Source organism: Thermobia domestica, chromosome 14, assembly GCF_964235325.1.
Source record: "Thermobia domestica chromosome 14, izTheDome1.hap1.1, whole genome shotgun sequence".
Lineage (NCBI taxonomy): Eukaryota > Metazoa > Arthropoda > Insecta > Zygentoma > Lepismatidae > Thermobia > Thermobia domestica.
The window spans coordinates 138,029,881-138,053,126 of record NC_137467.1 but is presented as its reverse complement, the minus strand read 5'-3'; the positions used below and the strand labels follow the sequence as shown (position 1 = coordinate 138,053,126).

Here is a 23,246-nt window from a genome sequence, read left to right as displayed (position 1 = left end):
TAGGTTCCACTCCATGTCATATGAGTGTGTGGTGGACAGCACGATTTTCTCGGAGTTCTCCTGTTTTCTCCCAAATTACCATTCCATAATCATTAACTTCCATTATTCATCTATCTCCTTTAGCCTAAAGGCTATAATTATGGAACTTCAATTATATATTTCCTTTCATCTTCTTCTTCGTCTTATAATAACAATAATTGTTATAGTAATAGTAGTAGTAGAAGAAGTAGTTTATAATTTCCTGATACATACTTGCTAGGAGCCGTATGCCAATCATGTTTATTCCCGAAGAAGTCAATTGTAAATTTATACGCGTATATATTTGTGCTTAACAACCTCTAAGTGCATTAAAAATAGTACAATACTAAATTAAATAGTATTAATTCTTTTCTATTATTGCGTTTTTTTTTAAAGTAACACTAATATTGAGTTCTTTTGGAATGATTTCAAAAGAAAGAATCATTCAGTAGAATGAGGAATGAAAAGAGGAGGACTGTGGAACCGAGTTGACTTCGAGGGAATCAAAATAGATTCACTGGGAGTACGGGTACAATCCACTAGCGTACGAAGAGTTGAAAATATACGCTCTTATAAGCCACATTGTCTTGATCCCTAGTCTTCCGTTGCAAGCGCTGCTATCGGCTGAAGGAATTCCACTAGCTTTCTCTCGCTTAGCAACAGCTGAACCATTATTGGCTCAACGCGTGGGTGTGTGAGGGTATAAGCGTTAGTTTGCATTTTTGTCACGGCTCAAGACATTTTGGCAGCACAATAGTATATAAAATATACGACGAGCGCACAACATCCAATTCTACTTTGCCACACTTTGATTTATGACAAATGTAGAAAAGAGCTTAAGTTCTTTTTGTTGGATAAAAAGCGAATATGAGAAGTAAAAAAAAAAAAAAAAAGTTTATTATAACCAACTAATGCGTTTGTTTGAATTAAAATTATTAACGCTAAACAGATATCCAACAACTTTAAAAAATCGTAGAAATCAATGACTTTTTCCGATGAATTGACGATATCAATGTGGCCCTGGGGAATTGTTCCTTCCCTCTTTTTAATGTTCTTTTGGATACAAACTGTACTTCTAAGTATTTGTACAAGACGAAGTTTCATCTGAAAGATCAGACTAAACGCTTTCTAGAATTCGGGGCGAGACAAGACGACTTGTGAAATGTGTCGTCTGGTCTGCAACGCCTCGAAAAGACAATCTAATTTTTAAAATTATTTGGAAAGAAGTAGGCTAATTTTTAACATTATTTGGATATATTCACTCAAAAAGAGCTGTCTTCGAGCCAAAAGGCTACCAGCATTTATTATTTTAAAAGTATAGAGAATGCCTAAATTTAATAGTTAACATTTCGAAAGCAAGTAAATTTCAAATCTCAGCTCGCGCCAATTAGACTTTGTGGTAGACAAACACCGTGTACGTGAGTTTTGACGGAGTTGTCCCACTTTCTCCATTCCACCATTTTATTCATTTCTCACGGTCTCCTTTAGCCTAGCCGGCGGACGTAAAACAGATTTCGTTTCACGTGTCTTAACCATTTTTTTTTTTTTTTTTTTTGTACGAAGAGTTTATGTTCTAAATTTCATGACATTATCTAACTTGAGAGGCTCCTGAGATACAGTTTTTTTTTTTTTTTTAGCATAAATTTTGAACCCTCTTCACTTAAGATATTAATCAAAACGAAATTATAAAAGCCGAGTTCGGGTAAGTACTTACTATGTTCAAAAATTCATTTCAAACAGCTAAGAAACATTCCGGTAACTATGTAACCGGAAACGTCGGTTTTATTTTGGTGTATGTATACCTGGAGATTTGGACGAAGTTTCCTGTCTCGTTGATTTTTTGTCATAATTATTTCTGCAGTTCTGTTTATCATCAATTGCTTCCATGCACTTCATAATCGGAAATTTCAAAGGGAATTTAGTGGTAGATACAGATGGTGATCAGAAAAATGGAAACACCTGATCGAAATTGCAACTTACCAGATTAATATGGTGTCGGGCCACCTTTCGCCTTCAGAACAGCCTTGATGCGACGTGGGATGGAGGCATAGAGGTCGTGAATGGTAGCAAGTGGAATTTTACACCATTCCTCGTGCAGGGCATCGGCGAGTTCTGTGAGAGAGGATGGAGATGGAAATCGTCGCCGGAGTCGTGTTTCCAAGACGGACCACAAATGTTCAATTATGTTGAGATCTGGGGATTGGGCGGGCCAGGGGAGGTGATAAACTTCATCCCGATGTTCCTCAAACCACGCTGCAACAACGCCAGCTGTGTGAATGGGTGCATTATCATCCTGGAAGATGGCGTCATTGTCCGGGAACAACATCCGGACCATAGGATGCAAGTGGTCTCCTGAAATTGCGACATAACCGTTGGCAGTGATTCGTCCCCTAAGTGTGACCACAGGACCCAATGAAAACCATGAAATGGCGGCCCACAGTATCACCGAGCCGCCGCCATGTTTCACAGTTGGGCGGAGACACTGCAGATCATAAGCTTCTTTGGGCGTTCTCCACACATAAACACGACCCGTGGTTGGGAATAGGGTGAAGGATGACTTATCCGACTATATCACACGTTTCCAGTCCTCAACGGTCCAAGTTGCATGGTCGCGGCACCATTTGCGGCGTGCGAAAGCGTTATGGTCCCTGAAGAGCGGTTTGGTCCGGGCAACACGACCCCGTAAGTTCATGTCATGTAATTCGCGACGGACTGTGATTGTCGAAACAGGGTAGGGGAGGTGCTGATTGAGTTCCTCTGTCACTTGCTCCGCAGTGGCACGACGGTTCTGCGTGACAATGCGCTTTAATACCCGGCGTGACCTGTCACTCATTTTCTTTCGCCCACTGTTCCGCTTCTCCGATGTGGTTTTCCCGTGTGTTGTGTAGGCCGTCATCACCTTCGACATTGTCCCACGCGACACACCTAACACAGTAGCCACTCCCGTCACACTCACTCCACATAACCGCGCACCAACAATTTGCCATCTTTGAAAATCTGAGAGGTCTCCCATTTTACACTACCTCCGTCTGCTGCAGCCACTGGACACTGCTCTTCCACTGCGCCTGACGTAGTATGGAGGCCGACCTAACACACCACCACCAGCGGTCCGGCGCTGCGGGCGCCACGACACCACTGCCAACCCATACATCTGACATGTTGCGAACTACAGGTGTTTCCATTTTTCTGATCACCATCTGTATATGCACTAAAAAATCAAGTTTTAGGATCATTTTAAAATGTAATTAGATTCTCAGAAGGTCTTTTTAACATGTACACTCATGTCCAAAATCATTCTCGCATATCTATAACTGTCTTCTTGTAGAATATAATTTGATAATGATTTTGCAGTGTACTTTTAATGCTGATTCTATGTGTATAATCAGTAAATGTATATTTGTATTAAATTTCATAGGAAAAGAATCATAAATACGAAAATTAGAATGAGTAAAACACGATGTTGCTAAATGGGCAAGAAAGTTTTATTTTCTCTTTATTGTTCTTATTTACTGCTCTTTTGACATGAAATTTTCCACATACATGTCTTTGCCGATTATACACATACTAACATTATAAGAAATACCTGGCGAATTCGTTATCAAATTATATTCGTACAACAACATATTTTTAGACATGCGACAGTAATTTTGGACATGAATGTACCTACGTATTACAATAATACGAGTTAGTGAATTGGCTGAATATCTCGAAGTGATAACGTTCCGTACCTTAGATTTTATTGTAATCTACCATGATTTTATTCCTTAATCGGTTCGATCTCAAGAACACAAGAGTTTTTAGACTTTTCTTTTTTAATGCTGTTACTCTTTTAAAGGAATGTTAACTTGCAAGATGGCTACAAACGAATCGTCTGACATTGGAGAGACCAGTTCACGGAATCCCCCCCCCCCCATTTCGCGTATTGGGTCTATTATTATGTGATGTTTTTTCCTGTTGTGATGCAGAATAATTCAGCCTATTCTCTGAGTTTTAAGGATTGATTTGTGTGACAGTGATTTTATGTATTGTGTACAATTAGGCATACTTATTTAGTCACATGAAATGAAATATGGGCGAACTTTGTTTGAGTAGGTTCTGAATGAAAGGAGGCTGTTATGTTTATTTCCTCTTATTCAGTCAGTATTTTACAAATTATGTAGAATGATTTCTCACCAAAGTATCATCAACGACGTGTTCGTTATGTAGTGTTCTGAAAACTATATGTTGAAACTAAGAATTTCTCCCAAAATATTGTATGTCAAGAATTTGGTTTGTTCTATAAATAGTTAGAGCATGTTATGCTGAAAGGAAATTAACTTGATGTCTTCAAAGTAAGTATCTTGTATGATTAGTCAGTTCTGGTGTAGATGCGTTTCCTAATCCTAATTACTGTTGCCTATGAGACGAGAGTTGGACGAGAAATACAAGGGTTGTTAAATAAATTTTGGCATTGTTTTCTGTTGCAGCACACATTTTGAGACGCTACAGAAGTGAAACTGGTGATCAGGCAACTTTCACTCTACCACGGTTGCAGTGTGACCACCCAGCAAAAATATTTCGTACTAACTTATGCAGTAAAAATGTACTAGATCTGAAGAAAAAGTACTAAAATTTTATCTGCTCCCGTTTCACCCTATGTATGACATTTTAAGATATTAATATTTTATTACAAGATTTCCGGCATCTCTCTTTCCCCTGTGGGTAGAGGAGTGACCCTTACATTCTTGAAAGAACCCCCAACTTTATTTTTTTTTTTAATAGTCAAAATTCGATACAAACCTGCAAACCACTTACAACTTCCCAATTTTGATTTCACACCTCCAAACGAAAAAATCCTGGCGGAATTCCTGCTTAATTGTCGTGTTAGAACGTATTGTAAAACCACTGAAGTAACAGAAGTGTGACAAATATAGAGGAAAACAAGAAATATCATAAAACGGGCGTAGTGAAAAAATCGAGTTTTAATTCCTTAATAGCCTACTGTTTAAACGGATCACCAAATATGTAATATCGTTTACTGTGGTCATTTCTTAGTTGAAAGTAGTACCTATGTCCCACTTTCACTCTTGTAAATACCACTGTTGAAAGAAACACAGGAAAAAGTTACCAGGAACAGTGAAAGTTTCGTACATTGCCAAATTTTCATGAGATTCCTTTTTCTCTCCCAAATGTATTTACGAAGGAAGAAGAGAAGCAGAAAAGTACTAGATTTGTTGGTAAACGTACTAGACAACTAAAATATAAAAGGTACTAGATCTAGTACGAAAGTACCAGCGGTGGTCACACTGCACGGTTGAATGCAGACTGATCTACGGCTCACGTCTGTTCATAGATGGTAGCGCAACCCCCACTACTTCACACACAGTGACCAATCAGAGGTTACTTTCCGAACGCGCCTCGTAATAAGCAGTAGTGTCACATGTAGACTACGTGAAAGAATTTGGTTTGTATTGTGTGATATTTTCTGAATTATTAAAACACGGAAATGGCATGTTCCAACTTCCAACCGCTTCCGGTTTTAGAAAAGTGAGAAAAAATTGTAGATGGAATACGTTCCTGTGATGCCTAATTGATTGCAGAAAACCGCTTCTCGCTATCTATTAACATTTTTACTCATAGCAGTCAACGTTAAAATCGAAAGTAGTTTATTTCTAGCCACTGAATAGAGGCTTAAAAGAGAAGATGGTATCTATTCTTAGAACGCAAAATTTATTACAAGCAAACAGTTTCTCGTTATCTCTTATCATTTTTGTTTTATGTAAATCAGTATTGAAATTAGAAGTTATAGTGAATATCTGTCATTTCTAGTTTTAGTAGAGAGTTAAAGGATGGAGATGAAATGTAGGACCCTTCATCGATTGCAGAAAAAGTCTTCTTGCTATTTTTACCGTTTTGCTCTGTAGTGATCAATGTTAAAACCAGAAATGGTTGATATCACGTCTTCCAATTCGACTGTCACATATGTTATTCCTAACTGTTGATCCTCTATGTCCTAGCCAGTAGTTTTGGAGATTTTTTTGTCTTCCAGACTGAGGAAGGGTCACCCGGACAGACAGGATAGAAGGCTTATCTGGTTGTAATGATGTGAACAGACTTTGAGAGAGATGGCTGAAATTCAGCTCAAATGTAGAAGAGACTATGTTCATGTTCCAAAAGCAAGTTTTTCTAAAATGGATGAAACATAGTCAAAAAACACGAAACATGAACATTAATGTCAATGGAAAATCAGTGAAAAATAATTCTTCCACTTATCTCAAAAACCAAAAGAGAAAGATGGCTGAAATTCATTCAGATTTAGAAGAGACTATGTAGATTCTATATTCCAAAAGCAAATTGTTCTAAAATGGATGAAACATAGTCAAAAAGCACGAAACATGAACATTAATGTCAATGGGAAATCAATAAAAAAATGAAGACGTCCACATATCTCTCAAACTATAAGGAGATGGCTTATTGCAAAGACAGAATTAAACGATGTATAGTACGTAATGTAAATATGAATAGAACAATTTCAAGTCAAATTGTTTGAGTAAAATCAATAATAATGATGAGGTATATGCATTTTCTTCGAATTACCCAGGGCACCCCACGCCGAGGTTACGTGCTTAAAATATCTCATTTGGTTTTGGAATCTCCAGACTCTATTTAGCACGCAAGTAGCTTTTGACCTGATTACGTGACACAGTCTGATGGTTATGGCAAACCGGATAGGCTCTTTGTGTAGTAAACGAAACTCTTTAAAAGTAAACAGTACTACTACTGCAAGCAGACATTGGAAACTTATCAAGCCCTACCGTTCAATTACGACAGAAATGAAATGTTCCGTGTACGAAGGTAATGTTTCTTGAGCATACAAAATACATATTTTGTATTGCTTACTGCAGTAGGTCACAGAGTAATTGCAGTGTGTTTGTGCTCATGATTATGTTGATGCACTTGTAATAGAAACTCGTTGCATATTCTGTAGGGAAGGCAGCGTGTGATAACTATGGAAGAACGGTTGATTATAATGTTGATTCAAGCATGTTTGTAATATGTGAAAAGAGCTACTCTCTTGTTTAGTAACTGTTTATCTGCAGTGCTTGTTGGTTTATTCACATCATTTGTTTACAAGAGAATGCTAATCTGTTTAGAAGAATAACTGACATTGCAGTACTATTCTCTGGGTAGCAATACTAAACTTCATACTTAATTAAATATCGTATAATAGCTTTACTTCCTGTCCCACAATATCACGTCATTTATAAGGTATCCCTTGATTTAACACGGATGTTTGCACAGCAATATCTTGAATTTTAAATACTTATTTTTGTTTAAAATTACTAATAATATTACAGAAAGTAGTGACGGTTTCCAAAGAATACAGTTTAATTTGTAATGCAGTTCTTACGGTAATAATGCAAAAATCTTCAAGCACATATGAATTCTATAGTAGAAATTGACTGCAGTTAGTTTTTATATATGTATGTATGTGTGATTATCAAAGCAAAGGAAACATATGTATACTGCAACCTATCTTGGTGATGTACTAACATTGAACATTCGTGCACTGTGACAGTGAGTCCACTCCGGATGGAACTGAGAATGTTTAAAATCGTGCTATTTTAATATAGGAAAGAATAGTCCCTCAAAAAGAAGCAAACTCAAGAAGTTTCGTTGAAAGCAGTTATAGATCCGTTTGTTGCATGGAGAATATCTGGCTTGTATTCAATCCATCTCGAGGGGGCACGGTGGCTCAGTAGTAGAGCGTTCACTTCGGGTGCGTCATATCCCTGATTCGATTCCAGCTCACGCCAAGTGGACTTTGTAATGGACAAACAGCGTGTTTGTTGGTTTTCTTGGGGTTCTTCCGTTTCCTCTCACTTTATTATTCCACCATTGTACTCATTTCACATTATCACCGTCCCCTTTAGCCTAGCTGGCATAAATGTATGACGTAAAAGTGAAAGATTTCATTTCATTTTCAATCTGTCTCGATTTGTTCAGCAAGATCTGGGGAGTTACAGAAAGCATATCATTCAGATTATAGCCTGTCAGCTTGGATTATCATATTTTGGTTGGAATACAATATGTCTTTGATGTACTCCCAATGAAAAACATTATTGGGAGTATTAACGCCTGAAGAGGGTGTGGCCAGTGAATTGATCTATACTCCGATCCAGCGGTCACAACGTTCCCTACTTGTTGGTCGGCTCCCGTGTAGCTTGTTGGATTGATATTGGTTTTGGTCAAGTACCAATATCATTCTCGGTTATAAATGACGTAATTGGAAACTACAATGTTTTTGAACACGTTTAAAAATACACATTCCTGTCACTGTTTGCTGTTCAAAAAAGAATAGACTTTTTCCTGCACCGACGTTACTTTTGTTTAGGCAACACTAACGCCGTCATTGATAGTTATCCATGTATGAAAATTTGCTGATTCAAAATCACAAGTGTACTATCGTTTTTACAATACTTTGTAAACAAAAATCTTAGTTTGTTGAAATGTAATAATCAGTTTTTTTTCTTTTCTGCTGATACGTAACACAGCATCTTTCTTCTAAGTATTTTTGAATGCAATTTCTCTAGTCTCTATTTTTCTATTTATGAAACTATTGGAATAAGAATATATGGATTTAGAAGGTAATAAGTCAATAAATGGAAACACCTACTAATTTCTGAGAATTGTGAAGATTTTGATTATTGCCTTCGCAACCAATAATATATTTATTGTACGTACCAAAGGTGCACGAACTCATGAAGTTGGCGCTCATGAGTTTGGAACTCACGCTCACTCGACTTCACCTTCACGAAGTGAGCGTGATGTCGAGAGGATGTTGTGAGCGTGAGGTCGAGTGAGTGTGATGTCAGAAAGATGTGAGTGTGAGGTCGAGTGAGCGTGATGTCGAAATAATTGTGTGAGCGTGAGTTTGAGTGAGGTTAGTCCAAAGTGGGCACCATTGGTGAGTACCGGTTTGTTCTTTTCCAGAAAAATAGCACTGGTATTAACTGTTTAGTAGCTGTCAGTTACAATCCGGACACTCTTATGTTGAATTTCAGAAAAAAAAAAAAAAAAAAGAGTTGCCACTGTTACTCCTGTTCTGTTGGCTTAACAATATTGAGCGCCTATGCCATTTTTGTGTATTTACGGATAATTATTTTTGTTTTCCTTTTCGGAAGTAAGCCCGAAATTTTAATGTTGCGATTTTAGCGATTTCTTCTTCAAGTCTATCTAAATGTTCCTCGGTTTCTGAAAATGCATGTCCATTATATATAATTTAATATAACGTAAATTAAATTTGATCATTAAGACACTTTGTTAAGCTCTTCCCCACTTTTCTGCATTTTAGTGAATAACTCAAAAGACAATGAAGAGTATCAAAAATGTAGAAAGTGAACCAGATAGTACGAGGAGGGGTTGAAAACTTCATGGCCTAACTAGGTATGAAGCAAATGTTTCTATACATTGGCTCCGTAGCTATATCCGTTGGTAGTCACTGTGTATAATTTCGTTTCTCTATTGTTTCAGGTGAGGAGTTTATAAGGCGCTAAGTGGGCGGAAGTGATGGAACGGAAATTTGTGACATGGAGAAAATAGAGCATTGAGGTATCATTGAGTATCTACATAAAAAGGCTTATCACAGGAAATTTATATGGAAATGGTAGAGACACTATTCCCTGTTCAGCGTAAGCTCTAAACTCCGATAAACAAAATATTTATATCCTTCTAGAGATGCAAAAAAGCCGGCTTTTTTGAATCGATGGTTTTTTTCACATAAAAAGCCGGCTTTTTTGGGAAAAAAACGAGAATTTTGGAAATTTTGGCTTTTTTCAACTTCATGATTTTTCTATCTAAATAGCTTTCTTATAGTATATTCTATAGTTAGATAAGAATTCCATGACCTGAATGTGATATTTCGCTCTGAAATTCACCATCAAGATGGATGGAGCACGTGTTTTACGAATTAAAGCTAACATGAAGAATGTAGTATTTGAGGGTAATTTTAGAAGCTATTTAACTTTATTTTAACTTTTGAGTTATCAACATCTCTTTTCTTCTCTAGTTTGTCATCCGTGTTTCATTTCTAAGAGCTTTTAGTACTCTAGCTTCTAGCGCAAAAGTTAAACTTGCCCGTTTTTCTATTTATCCGTCAAAGCGTACGTTTTTCAATATATCCGTCAAGCCGTACTTCCATATTTCTGTTATACTGTAGCTGTGAAGTGATTTAGCAATAATTTTCCGGACACAACCTTGAATACCAATTTATACAAATAATCAGTAGCGGATTTAGAAAAGTACTTTAGGAGGGTTTTTTCTGATTGTTTCGTTTCCTAAAAAGTCCTAATTTTATTTGGAAGTGCTTGAAGTTTATGATTACAGGCATAATATTTCGTTTCGTTTATATGTTTAGCAATAATCTTCCGGATACAACTTTAAAAATCATTTTATACTGAGAATCAGTGGCGGATTTAGAAAAGTATTTTGGGAAGGGTTTCTTACTAATGTTTAGTTTTTTTAAACATTCGTAATTTTTATTTGACGGGAGCTTAAAGTTTATGAGTAAAGGCATAAATAATAGATATTTCGTTTGTTGCAGACATTCCGTAACTTTGGGGAACGGGCTTCAGTCCGAAAGACCGCCCCCCTAACCTTCGCAAAACCGTCACTGCTGGTAATTAGTAATAATAACGATTTAAAAACAATAAAAAAGGAAGTCGCCCAACTCACAGTACACGCACTATTTCTACATTCACAGATGGAATGAAGAAAAGCTTTGTCAGAATGGTCGAATGCTGGTTGAATCCCGGACTTCCCGATAGAAGCGCAAAAGCTAATCACTCAGTCATGTTTGTTGTGTAGTTGTATTTAGCTTAACTTAAATATATTCCGTAGGTTTTTTTTTGGGGGGGGGGGGAGTTCCGTAATGATATGTTGAATCCCTCTTGTTAAAAATTCAGAAAACTTGAGGATTGGGTAAACTGTGATGGTGGTTCTATAAAACTTAACTGTAGAATTTCAAGAATATACAGAACCAAAAGCTCTAGATGTGCAGCCTTTAAGTGTATCATATAAATCTAAGTATTTCTCTTATGTTTTTATTTTAATTTTATTTTGTTTCAAAAAGAGGGTATGGAATATTTTGAAGTAAAAATACTACATAGTATTTTGCTAGTTATTTGTGTATTCTTTAAAAAGAAGTGTTTACTTTTAGGGTTGGCTGGTTTACACCAACTTTTTTTTTTTTTTTAATAACTGGTTTAAACCACAAAAATAAAAAGAATGAAAAATGCGAATCGTGTGAACTTCATGGTAACGTTTCCAGATATCAAACCACCTGCAATAGTTTTATTTCCCTTTCACCTTTTAATCAAGGTGTCCCATGTTCAATTCTCGGTCGAACCACAAACCTTCTTTCATGCGTAACCCAAGTAGCGGTTCGGATGTCAGTTTAAGCGAAAGTCTTCTCCTTGATAACCTCGGTATTTCGTAAGGATGTTAAGCCTAAATATACGAAACAAACCAAATTGTATATTTCTGCATGCCTAAATGCGTGTTGTTTTATAAAGAAGCCAAGATTGCTTAAATATATTGATAGAAATTGGCAAAATTTATCGATTGCCTACGTAGCTTCCAACATTAGCTTGGATTGGACTTTCAATGATATCTACGTACCGGTACTAAATTTGTAATTTAATACCTCAGTTTTAGCGTACTGATTATGGTACGTTGACTTTTAAATTTTACATGCAAAGCAATAACAGGATTTTCCCGTTATTGTCTTACATTTCAAGTAATGACGGGATTTTCCCAATGGCTAGGGCGGGAGATTCTCAACTTAAGAAATTTACTGACCGCACTTCTTTAAGCTTATGGGAGTTCTTCCGGCATAACCCCGCTGTTGCATAATAACATCAAGGCGAAACAAACTTATTTCTGTGAATATGTAATATAAATACATAAAGCAAAAAATCTAAGTCAAAAAAGCCTGGTTTAAACCAAAAAAGCCTGGTTTAAACATCCCCCAAAAAATGGGTTTTTGGCATTTTCAAAAACAACCACGGTTCTTGCCAACTCTGCTTACTTTTGTATATAGGAGGTTAAAAAATTCTTATTATATACATTGGTTAATCCTGTGGAATTCATAATGTAAATATGTTGAAGAAAAATTGTTTGAAATATTTTTTCGAAATTCATAGTTTATTTTCGATGTTTTATATTATTATCAGCATCAACCACTAATTAAATGATTTTTTGTGTTATAGAGAAGCGATACAAAGTCTGTTTTATCAATTTAAAGCAGTATTTTGAAAAAAGCCCAAAATTTCCCAAGCAAAAAAGCAAAGCAGAAAAAACCGAGTTTTTTTCCAAAAAAGCCGGTTTTTTTCCGAGCCCTTGCATCTCTATATCCTTCCGCTCGTCACAAATACGATTGGCTAGTGATGTATCACTCCCACTCCCCAGGGGGAGGAGCAAATTATACACGTGCATTTTGACAATACTGTCTTATGTTGCCCAGATACTTAGGGCAGCAGAAAAGAAAGAAAAATACTTGAAAGACTTTTTAAAAAAGTTTAAATTTAGCTGGTAAGCAATTGTTGCTTACTGAGGAAAGGTTTCTCTTGTTGGTGTTTCACCGCAACACTCGCGGAACTGGGATTCGTGTGAGACATCTTTCAGACGTAAAAGCAGAACACGCCTCCACAGTTGAATTGGCGCCATAATTACTGCGCATGCTTAGTGTTTATTTCTATTGTTTCATTAAACACATTTGATTGCAGTATTGTTAGATAATCCGTATTATATTTTTGTCATTTATAATAATGAAGTAGTTTTATATGGAGCTTCATAGTGAAAGTAATAACCAAATCATATGAACTATTTTGCGGAAGAGTACAAGCGTCGGTAGGCCAACAGCAAATCAGCGAGATTTACTTTCACGTGGCTTTGTTTATCACAGTTTAGAGCTTAGGTCGAATGGAGAATAGGAGGCTCTGCGCTTTCGTATTTCATGGTGGAAAAGTGGGTAGCTGAATTTAACACTGGTAGAAACAGCATTGAAGATAACCCACCACAGTGACAGGCTTTCAATGTCGACCACTATAGAAGATGTTAAGGAGCCGCGGTGGCTCACTGGTAGAGCGTTCATCTCTGGTGCATGGATCCCTGGTTCGATCCCAACTCGCGCCAAGTGAACTTTGTGGTGAACAAACACTGTGTGCGTGGGATTTCTCAGGGTTCTCCGATTTCCTCCCACTTTCTTCATTCCACCATTTCACTCATTTCTTATCATCACCGTCTCCTTTAGCGTAGCCGGCATAAACGTGGGACGTAAAACTCAAATATTTCATTTTATTTCGGAAACAGCGAATGAAATTTTTGACGTAATTTTGAATAACCCCCGAATCAAAATCCGGGAGATAGTTAAGATACGAGGTGCTATCCAAAATTTTCGGGACTGGTGCTGCCATCTGGAAAGTAGTAGTAGTAGAGCTTTGCACCGATAGGTGGCAAGAATAGCATATCTGATGAGTGAGAATGCACAGTTTCATGCAGCTGGGTTGATGTGTTGAGTTTCCACAGTGCTTTTCATGATAGTCTGTGTGTGGCGATTTTACGACGGATCCGAGAATAGAACAGCTCGTGTGTATCAAATTCTGTGCGAATCTCGGGAAAAGTGCTACGGAGACCTTTGCAATGATTCAACAAGTGTTTGGGGAACACAGCATGAGCCGTACGCGTGTGTTTGAGTGGCATGCTCGGTTCAGGGCCGGCCGTACAGACATCGAAGACGATTCCCACACTGGAAGACCCGTTAGCCGCACAACGCCAGACATCCTTGCCAAACTTCAACAATTGGTTCGTGAAGATCGAATTCTAACCATTCACGACCTTGCTGATGAAGTGGGAATTGGTTACGGGACATGCCAACGAATTATGACTGTTGAATTGGGCATGCATCGTGTCGCACGTCCTTGCCTACCAGGAACTTTTTGGCAAAAAACAAAATGGCGGTTGTACCCCACCCACTGTACTCGCCGGATTTTGACACGCTGTGACTTTGCGCTATTCCCAAAACTGAAAAGCAAGTTGAAAGGCCGTCGGTTCGACACACTTGAGAGGATTCAAGAAGCATCACTGGCTGTGCTAAACACCCTCAAAGAACAGGACTTCCAGGATACGTTTGGCCAATGGCAGAATTGCTGAAACCGGTGTCTTCGTGCGGAAGGGAATTACTTCGAGGGTGATGGCGGTCATTAGTCCAAAAGTACATTTTTCAGCAGATGGCAGTACCAGTCCCGAATATTTTGGATAGCACTTCGTATTTCCTATGAGCAAGCAGAAAATATTATCGTACACGAATTAAGATTTTCTAAGATTAAGGTGTCCACGAGATGGGTACCCAAGTTACTTTCAGTTGAATACAAATGCCATCGATTTACCCTTCTCGTGATTGTTTGGAACTGTTTGAAAGTGATCCGGAAAAGTTTATGGGCAGATTTGTGACTATGGACGAGACATTGGCACGCTATCATACACCGGAATCAAAACAACAATCAAAGCAATGGAAACGACTTGGATCTCCAGTACCAAAGAAAGCGAAACAAGTTTTGTCAGCAAACAAGATTATGGCATCAATTTGTTGGATGCTAGGGGCACTTTTCTGATTGACTTCTTGGAAAAGAAAAGACTGTCAATTCTGAATACTACTGCACCCTTCTGCAAGGTTTGCGTGAGGAAATCAGAATTAAAAGACAGGGAATGCTGCGAAGAAAGGTATTGTTTTGTCGGGACAATGCTCGCATTCACACGTTCCTTGCATCCATGTCTGTGGGTTCGAACCGTTGCTGCACCCGCCCTATTCACCTGATCTGGCCTCTGGACTTTCTCTTGTGTAGAAACCTAAAAAAGAAGTTTTTGAGGGTTCAGCAATTTTCTTCGGATACAGAGGTGAAAAGTGGAAAACTGAGATACTTTGCAGGGCTCGAGGAATCATTTTTGAAAAGTGGTATAGGAGGTTACCGGAGAGGTGGCGTAAATGTATCTTGGCCGACGGGGATTACGTGGAAAAATAAAACATAACTTTGTAAGTCAGGCCACAATTCACTCTTGTATCTACAAAATAGTACTAAGTAAGTTATTAACTCTTTCCAGATCTTTCCTTGTAGACGAGAAATTTGGATAAGTACTTTATAACGTAATAATGATTAGGCACCCAAATTTGTACACTATAGAAAGGCCTTGAAAACAATTATTCATGCAGTAGCCTGATGCATTTTATATAATGTCTTATTGTTATCCATCAGGTAGACTTAGTTTCTTTATTATTTGTTCTTAATATGTTTTTACTTACATCTTAAGCTCAGAAGAGCGGAAGCAAATAAACCCGTAAACTAGAATTTTATACTTGATCAATGCAGGGGTGGATACCTACTTTTGGGCCATCCTGTATTTATGATATTCTTCATTGTCTTTACTACTTTTGTAAATAGGGGTGAGCTTAGGAAAGGTCCCCTTAAATATTAACAAATATAAATTACAAAATTTAATCTTCACAATGTTAGCAATTGTATAAATGAGGTGAAACGAGGGAGGACGTCGTTCCCCACTTCCAAAAATATCTATGGCGTCCCTTCACTTCCTAAAAAAATACAATATGCATAGATAGGCAAGGAGAGCAGCGTGACGTCATGCGTCTTCCTGCTTTATCAGATCTACTTTTACCCTTGGGTATAAGGGTCACTTAAATAGATTTAAGAGAAACTAAAAACAAAGATGGCGCACTAATTCAACACCGCTAATGTCTCACCATTAACAGGGTAAGTAGACTAGAATTTGTTCTGACAAAACACTTAAACAAGACTAAACTTTGTGAGAATACTTACTATGTAAACAAGTTTTCTGATATGTTTTTATGTAAGCGTTGTTCATAAGTCTGGTCAATTCAGGAATTTTTACTGTCCGGAATCCGGAAAGTAAAATAGGAAAATTCCGGAATTTGGAAAAATTCCGGAATTCAGAAAAAAACTGCGAATTTCGGAAAAATTGCGATCTCGGAAAAATTCCTAGAGTTTCTAAATTCCGGATTTTTTTTCTAATTTCCAGCCATTCCTAGTTTCAATAAACAGGCGGATGTGTATATGTATAAACGAAATTTTACGGGCCAGGGGAAATATATTTTCAACACTTCGATTCAGTTAATTTTTGTCATAAATTCATTTTAAACCAGTACAGTTATTTCAGGTCTTGTCAGGGGTGGTCAAAAATGTTCACCGACTCAAGATTTCAACGTTTGTTATTAGTATACATTTTATTAGAACATGTTTTTGAAACTCCGGGAGGGACAATTGCTCCTCCTGCCCTCCCAAAATGACGTTCTTTCTTTAAACTAGTAAAAAGAGGAAATATATTGTACAGTCAGCGACAAAAGTTCCTTCCCTTTGGTACCGGTAAAAATTTATTTTGGAAATAACGGTGGTATGGCTGGAGTGTACAGAAAATTACATTTAAAAAAAAAATTACTGAAAACTATACTCAAATTGGCCTTCCATTCTGAAGTTATTTACGAAACTAATTTCAACAAATGGAAAGAAATTTTGTCGCTGGCTTTACCATTCGACTGAAAAAACGAAATAGTGTTTTTAAGTTATTCTTCTTTACTCTTTTTCGAAGCTGCCTAATCTTACCTTTGTTTGTCTTAAATGGAAGATGTCTCAAGAACTATTTATAATCAAGATACGTAATCTCACAGAAGCAACCCACATAGTTCTAAACTGTATTACTTTTTCTCGTTTTTCGTACAGATCCATTATGGTTAGGCTTGAGACACCAGATTAGATTTGCAAGCACCGAGAGCCAGACAGCTGAGACGGAACACCATTCTATCATTCAAGACACGGAGAAAGCAACAGGTAAGTTTTTTTTTCTTCAGTTTTAAACCCTGGAGATTCTTCAGCATTCAGAGCAATGCATTATGGTTTCCTGAAATCAAAAGAAAAGATTAGGAACAGCCTATGATTTAGTTTTCTCTGATTATATAATAAATGAACATACAGTAGTAGATTGTCAACAATTCGGTTTACGAGTATTTTGTATACATCGAATGTCAGAGATGAATAATATCCGTATTTTATATGTTATTCGTATATTATAAAATTTGCTTCACTCTTCCGTTCCTTGAATAAATCTGGGTTTCATATAGTCTTTCCCTTGAGACGAGACGAAAAATAAGATTTTCTCATTTCGTATATGTTGTAGAAGTCTCGTCTCAATTTTCGAAGAATTACCTCTCGTCTCTGTTGCCGTAAATAATTTCTCGTCTCATTTTGTAAATTAGTCCCCCCGTATACACTTGAAACTTTTTATCCGAACTGTTTTGTCACCCTGTCTACAGTTACCGCAAGGAGTCGTGAAGCTATGCCTAGATCTATCGATTTCACCACCGAATAGAACGCAAGGGTCTGTCCCTGTCGTTAATCCTCATTCATGAAATTTTGTTAGTGTCGTCAAGGGGTGTCGTCTCTTGCTTTATACACTGAACACTTCCTGGGTGTACAGTGTTGTCGGGTTGCCACCAAGTTGCCAAGTTTGTTTATTTTTGTTGTAAATTTTATATTTTTGTTGTTGATTCTTACATAGGAACCTATCCAAGTGTAACTCTTTCGAGTCGAGACTATGGACGTTGGATATCTTGTCCCAAAAGAACTCGAAAAGGGATACATCCTCGATCTCAACCGTTGTGGAGATATAAGCGTGAAAAGTTAGAAATTGAGCTCCATACTATACATTACAAAGTCAGATTTTTCGGAAACGGTCGGGTAAGGAAACTCAGTGAATATATATCAAATTAGTGTGGGGAGCCCAGCACCTTTTGAATGAAAAATTTGTCCCCGGGGCACTCGCAGGGTCCCAGGCGGGATCCAACTCAAAATTTGCAAATGGAACCGGGAGTCAAGTAGCATATTGTATGAAAGCTATTGTTAAAGAAAAGAAGATAAAACAAATCTCAACTGTTTGCGATAACCCTGTGTAAACGGGCAACTGGTCAAAATGTCAATACAACCTACATCAGAAAATCTATGGCCACTCTTCTAAATCCGTTAAGTTGCGACAATAACAAAATAGAAAAACACGTTTAAAAGTGCAAGGTATTGAAGTAAAGCAAATTGCTGCAGAGTCTCTCACAGAGTCGCACAACGGACCTTATCCAAGTATAAGTGTGACGTCGAATGACCAATGGACCATAGAATGACCATGACCATTGGATTTCGTGTCTTAGAAGAGAAAGGATACATTGTCAATTGCAACCGTCTTGGAGGGTGAGAAGTTCAAAAGGCAACGGTATATGCTTCGCGAATCGGGACCTCAAATTCGCAGATTGCACCGTGAAATTTCTATCGAGGGATGTGCTGAACAAGAAACATGAAGGTACAGACGAAAAGGAGTAGCCTTGAAACTGTGAGGCAACTTGGAGAGGAGTTGGGTTGGAGAAAACTGGAATAATGGTGCAGAAATAAAATATATCCGAGGGTGCTTTTCTAGGGCTGTAGGGAATGGTCAAGAATAATATTTTGTTAAAATATAAAGTTGGAAACCAGTTTGATAATTGTAAACTCGGGAAAGAAAACGAGAACCAAGTGGGGTGGGAGACGAGCCAAAACATTATTATTATTATTATTATTATTATTATTATTATTATTATTATTATTATTATTATTATTATTATTATTATTGTGTTGTTGTTGTTGTTGTGCGGAATGCGTTTCATTCCAAGCTTAAGCTGGCTTGATGTGGAACACTGGGATTGGGTGCGAGCCTTGTTAGTTGGTAAGGCATGTAAACCAATGGGGGCCCCTTTGATCGCGCTAATAATCATAAGGTTGTAAAGTACATGAGAAGTGTTATAAACGAGAATTGTTTTGCAAGATAGTAATTACAGGTCTCTCATTATTACAGGAAATGGACCATGCTGTTTCTGCCAAGCACTTCCGAGTATTACGAGAGTTGGAAATGCTGATAGTAGAACATTACCATAAGCCTAAGAACGAGGGAGCTGGGGTAGCAAACGTTCGCGAAGAAAAGTCGATTGCACGGCAACTGTTCGAGATTTTGCAAAATTTGTAATTTTGTAATTTGTAATTTTGTTGCCAGTGTGTTCTTTATCCATAATTTAAAACAAGAGATGCAGGTGAAATTAAGAAAGGCTATCCACATAGTTACAAATCGTCGTTTTGCGGATGCTGATCTTCTCAAACCTGCTGAGGACCATGTAAACGCTGAGGACCATGAATGAACGTTTAGCAGAATACGCTGTATTGTTCAACGCCAATCAGTCGTGTTTTGCAATGGAATTCACGTCTACTCGTACGCTAGCCGATGTTGGCGAGAAGAAAACCTATCTATGCGTGGGCAACAAAAACAAATTACCCACATGTCTACAATAATGTCATCCATAACCACGACAGGCGACTTGCTTAGCCCACTATTTGTATGTTTACAAGAAACAACGAGTAATGAATTAGGTCAGCGTATTCTTGAGCAATTGAATGCCACTCTACCACCGAATCTATACGTCACGTCTAGTAAATCTGGAAAGATGTCCCGAACCCCACATACAGGATTGGGTAAACAACTGCGTGAAGGCAACGATACCCACCGAGGGTAAAACATTAGTTATATTAGCTGGTCCGGGCGAAACACTTTGTACATGCAAACACTCCTTGCCGAATTGTTGGATTCAACGATCCTGCCAGATGACGCCGACCACCCCGAAGACTGCGAATGTGCACTTGATCATCGGATTGACCTGGCTACAATCCCTCCGGGAAGAACAGCTTTGGTCCAGCCTAATGATGTATACTTCCTCCGTCAATTTGAAATGTTTGGTACGGGCCGTTTATCTTCGAATTTCACTGGACAATATCAACATTGCTCAAAATAGGCAGTATCTTTTAAACGTACAATCTTTGGTACATAACCAGTTACGAGCTCCTGTTTTTAGAGACATGATCATTTATTCATGGGAGAAATCCGGATATAATGTTCAGTATGTAGAAACTTTTTCAGAATGTAAATGAGGTGTGTTTTTCTTTCACTACTGACCAGGAAAAGGGTCAATCAGATAATTGTTCTGATGGAGTGTTTATTCGATGTGCTTATTGTAACAAGTGTATTTGTTTAATGCATTTTCTGGAGAGAGTATTTTCTACGATATTTTTCATTTTGTCTAGCGCAGTATATGTTTTCTTTATTGAAGTAGCATTCTGTAAATATACCAACACGTATATGCGAAGTTGTATACCTATTTTCTTTGGACATAGTTTTGTTTACTTATATTTCATCCACATATTCTTCCAATAAATTGCATGTTGCTGCAAATCAATATTGTATTGTCACAGGGTATTTCGTGTGCCAATATTCTATGAAACACAACCTTCTTGTACGTTCACTATGTTTTGGCTCGTCTCCCACCCCACTTGGTTCTTGTTTTCTTTCCCGAGTTTACAATTATCAAACTGGTTTCCAACTTTATATTTTAACAAAATATTATTCTTGACCATTCCCTACAGCCCTAGAAAAGCACCCTCGGATATATTTTATTTCTGCACCATTATTCCAGTTTTCTCCAACCCAACTCCTCTCCAAGTTGCCTCACAGTTTCAAGGCTACTCCTTTTCGTCTGTACCTTCATGTTTTTCGTTCAGCACATTCCCCGATAGAAATTTCACGGTGCAATATGGGAATTTGGGGTCCCGATTCGTGAAGCAATTTACCGTTGCCTTTTGAACTTCTCACCCTCCAAGACGGTTGCGATTGACAATGTATCATTTCTCTTCTAGGACACCAAATCCAATGGTCATGGTCATTCTATGGTCCATTGGTCATTCGACGTCACACTTATACTTGGATAAGGTCCGTTGTGCGATTCTGTGAGTGACTCTGCAGCAATTTGCTTTACTTCAATACCTTGCACTTTTAAACGTGTTTTTCTATTTTGTTATTGTCGCAACTTAACGAATTTAGAAGAGTGGCCATAGATTTTCTGATGTAGGTTGTATTGACATTTTGACCAGTTGCCCGTTTGCACAGGGTTATCGTAAAGAGTTGAGATTTACTTTATCTTCTTTTATTTAACAATAGCTTTCATATAATATGCTACTTGACTTCCGGTTCCATTTGCAAATTTTGAGTTGGACCCTCCTGGGACCCTGCGAGTGCCCCGGGGACACAAATTTTTCATTCAAAAGGTGGTGGGCTCCCCACACTAATTTGATATATATTCACTGAATTTCCTTACCTGACCGTTTCCGAAAAATCTGACTGTAATGTACGAGGGCCATGCCGAAAGTTTTTAGCAGCGCAATAATTTAACATCATAGCAACATTTTGTTTATTACATTCGACACTCTGATATTTTGTGGCTTTCAGTCATCAATGGCAACAATGAGTATGTGATAGCATGGTTAGAGATAAGAGAGATAAGGAAGCGCGCGTGACCCATTGTCTAGTTAGCCGTGGAGTTGTCAAGACGTGACTTTCGCACTATGATTTTCTACGATTACAAGAAAGGCTTAACTGTGGAGCAGTGCCTTAAAAACTTTGATGAATACTTTTGGGGAATCTGCTTCTTTGCGAGCCAGTGTTGGAAATTGCTTTCGGGAATTTAAAAGGGGACGTACGTCACTTGAAGATGAACCTCGTTCCGAACGACCAAACATTGCAGGGACTCCCATAAACATCGAAGCTGTGAGACAAATGGTGAAAGACGATCCCCATGTATCTTTCCTTGAGATCGAAGCGACTCTCAACATTGGGTCAACAGCAGCGCAGACAATTATGCGTGAAAACTTGGGTCTCAGGAAAATGTGTTTTCGTTTGGTCCCCCATTTACTCACGGAAAGGAAAAAAGAGGGTAGGGTGGAATGGTGTGAATTTATGTTGAATAAATTCAACCAAGGGGCAAGTCGTGATGTTTACAACATCGTCACGGGTGACGAAACGTGGATTTACCATTATGATCTGCTTACCAAGCAGCAGTCGCAAGTGTGGTGCTTCGAGAATGAAGATCCCCCAACCAAAGTGAAGAGACCTCGGAGTGTTGGAAAGAAAATGGTTGCGTCTTTTTTCACACGGAAGGGATATGTTGCGACTGTTGTACTTGACAATCGGCATACGGTGAATGCTGAGTGGTACTGAACAGTTTGTCTTCCCACTGTGTTCAAGAAATGGAAGGCCCAACATCCAAGATCAAATCTTGGCCTTCTTCTGTTGCATCCTGACAATGGAAGTGCCCACAGTGCTGCAAGAACTGTAGACTTTTTGAACCAGGAAGGAGTCAGAGTGCTGCCACATCCACCCTATTCGCCGGACTTGGCCTTGTGCGATTTTTTGTGTTTCCCAAAGTGAAGGAACACTTGCGTGGACGTCGCTTTTCATCGGATGATGATGCGATTGGTGCTTATTTGGAGTCTGTTGACAATATAGACAAAAGTGTGTGGAATGAACAGTTTTTTAAGTGGTTTGAAAGGATACAAAAGTGTATTCGTGTCCGTGGAGAGTACTTTGAAAAACTGTAAATGTTTTGCTCCAGTTCGATGCTTCTTGTGGTCAGAACTAAAAACTTTCGGCATGGCCCTCGTATAGTATGAAGCTCAATTTCTAACTTTTCATGCTTATATCTCTGCAACGGTTGAGATCGAGGATGTATCCCTTTTCGTGTTATGTTCTTTTGGGACAAGTATCCAACAGCCGTAGTCTCGACTCGAAGTCAGAATTACACTTGGATAGGTTCCCTCGTAAGCATTTAAGTCGAATAGTTGTTAGTATTCGTTTTATAGTTCTTCAGGTGCTGTTTTTTTTTCTTTTTTGTCGCTAGTTCGCCGTATCTTCTAAGTGTGGCAACATTTTTGGTGCACTTCTTTTGTTTCACATTTTTTCAAGTATGCGTTTGGATGGCAGTCCCGTGAATCGTACCGAATTCATCCGATGCATCATACGTGAGGCAAAGCAGTTCTGTAATTGGTGTAGAGCCCAGGCTTCACGAGTCGTCTTGGTCACTATAGTTGCATTGAGTCTTGTGAAGTGCGCACACAACAGCGAGTGGGACAGAGAAGTGAAGCAGGGAGACAGCTAAGGTGTCAGCTCGGAGACGAAACACAACAGCTCAAAATGCATGGAAGTAAATGGCAGCCCGCACAGCGGTGACAGAACTCTCACGTCCTTCATCTTATAATAGGGTGGCCCGA

At 38.2% G+C, this 23,246-nt stretch overlaps 1 protein-coding gene across 2 annotated transcripts in view; it reads left to right on the top strand.

Annotated features, from left to right (window-relative positions):
• Trap1 (TNF receptor associated protein 1) overlaps positions 1-23,246 on the top strand; it is a 481,869-nt gene that overhangs the window by 46,068 nt on the left and 412,555 nt on the right. The window contains exons 2-3 of one of the 2 annotated variants that reach the window (XM_081738897.1): positions 9,532-9,609; positions 16,806-16,913. Coding sequence is in view for 1 of the 2 variants with exons in the window: in XM_081738896.1 (XP_081595022.1) it covers positions 16,806-16,913 (108 nt within the window). In the remaining variant the exon portion in view is untranslated. The remainder of the gene's footprint in view (positions 1-9,531; positions 9,610-16,805; positions 16,914-23,246) is intronic. The other variant, XM_081738896.1, reaches the window with a different exon arrangement.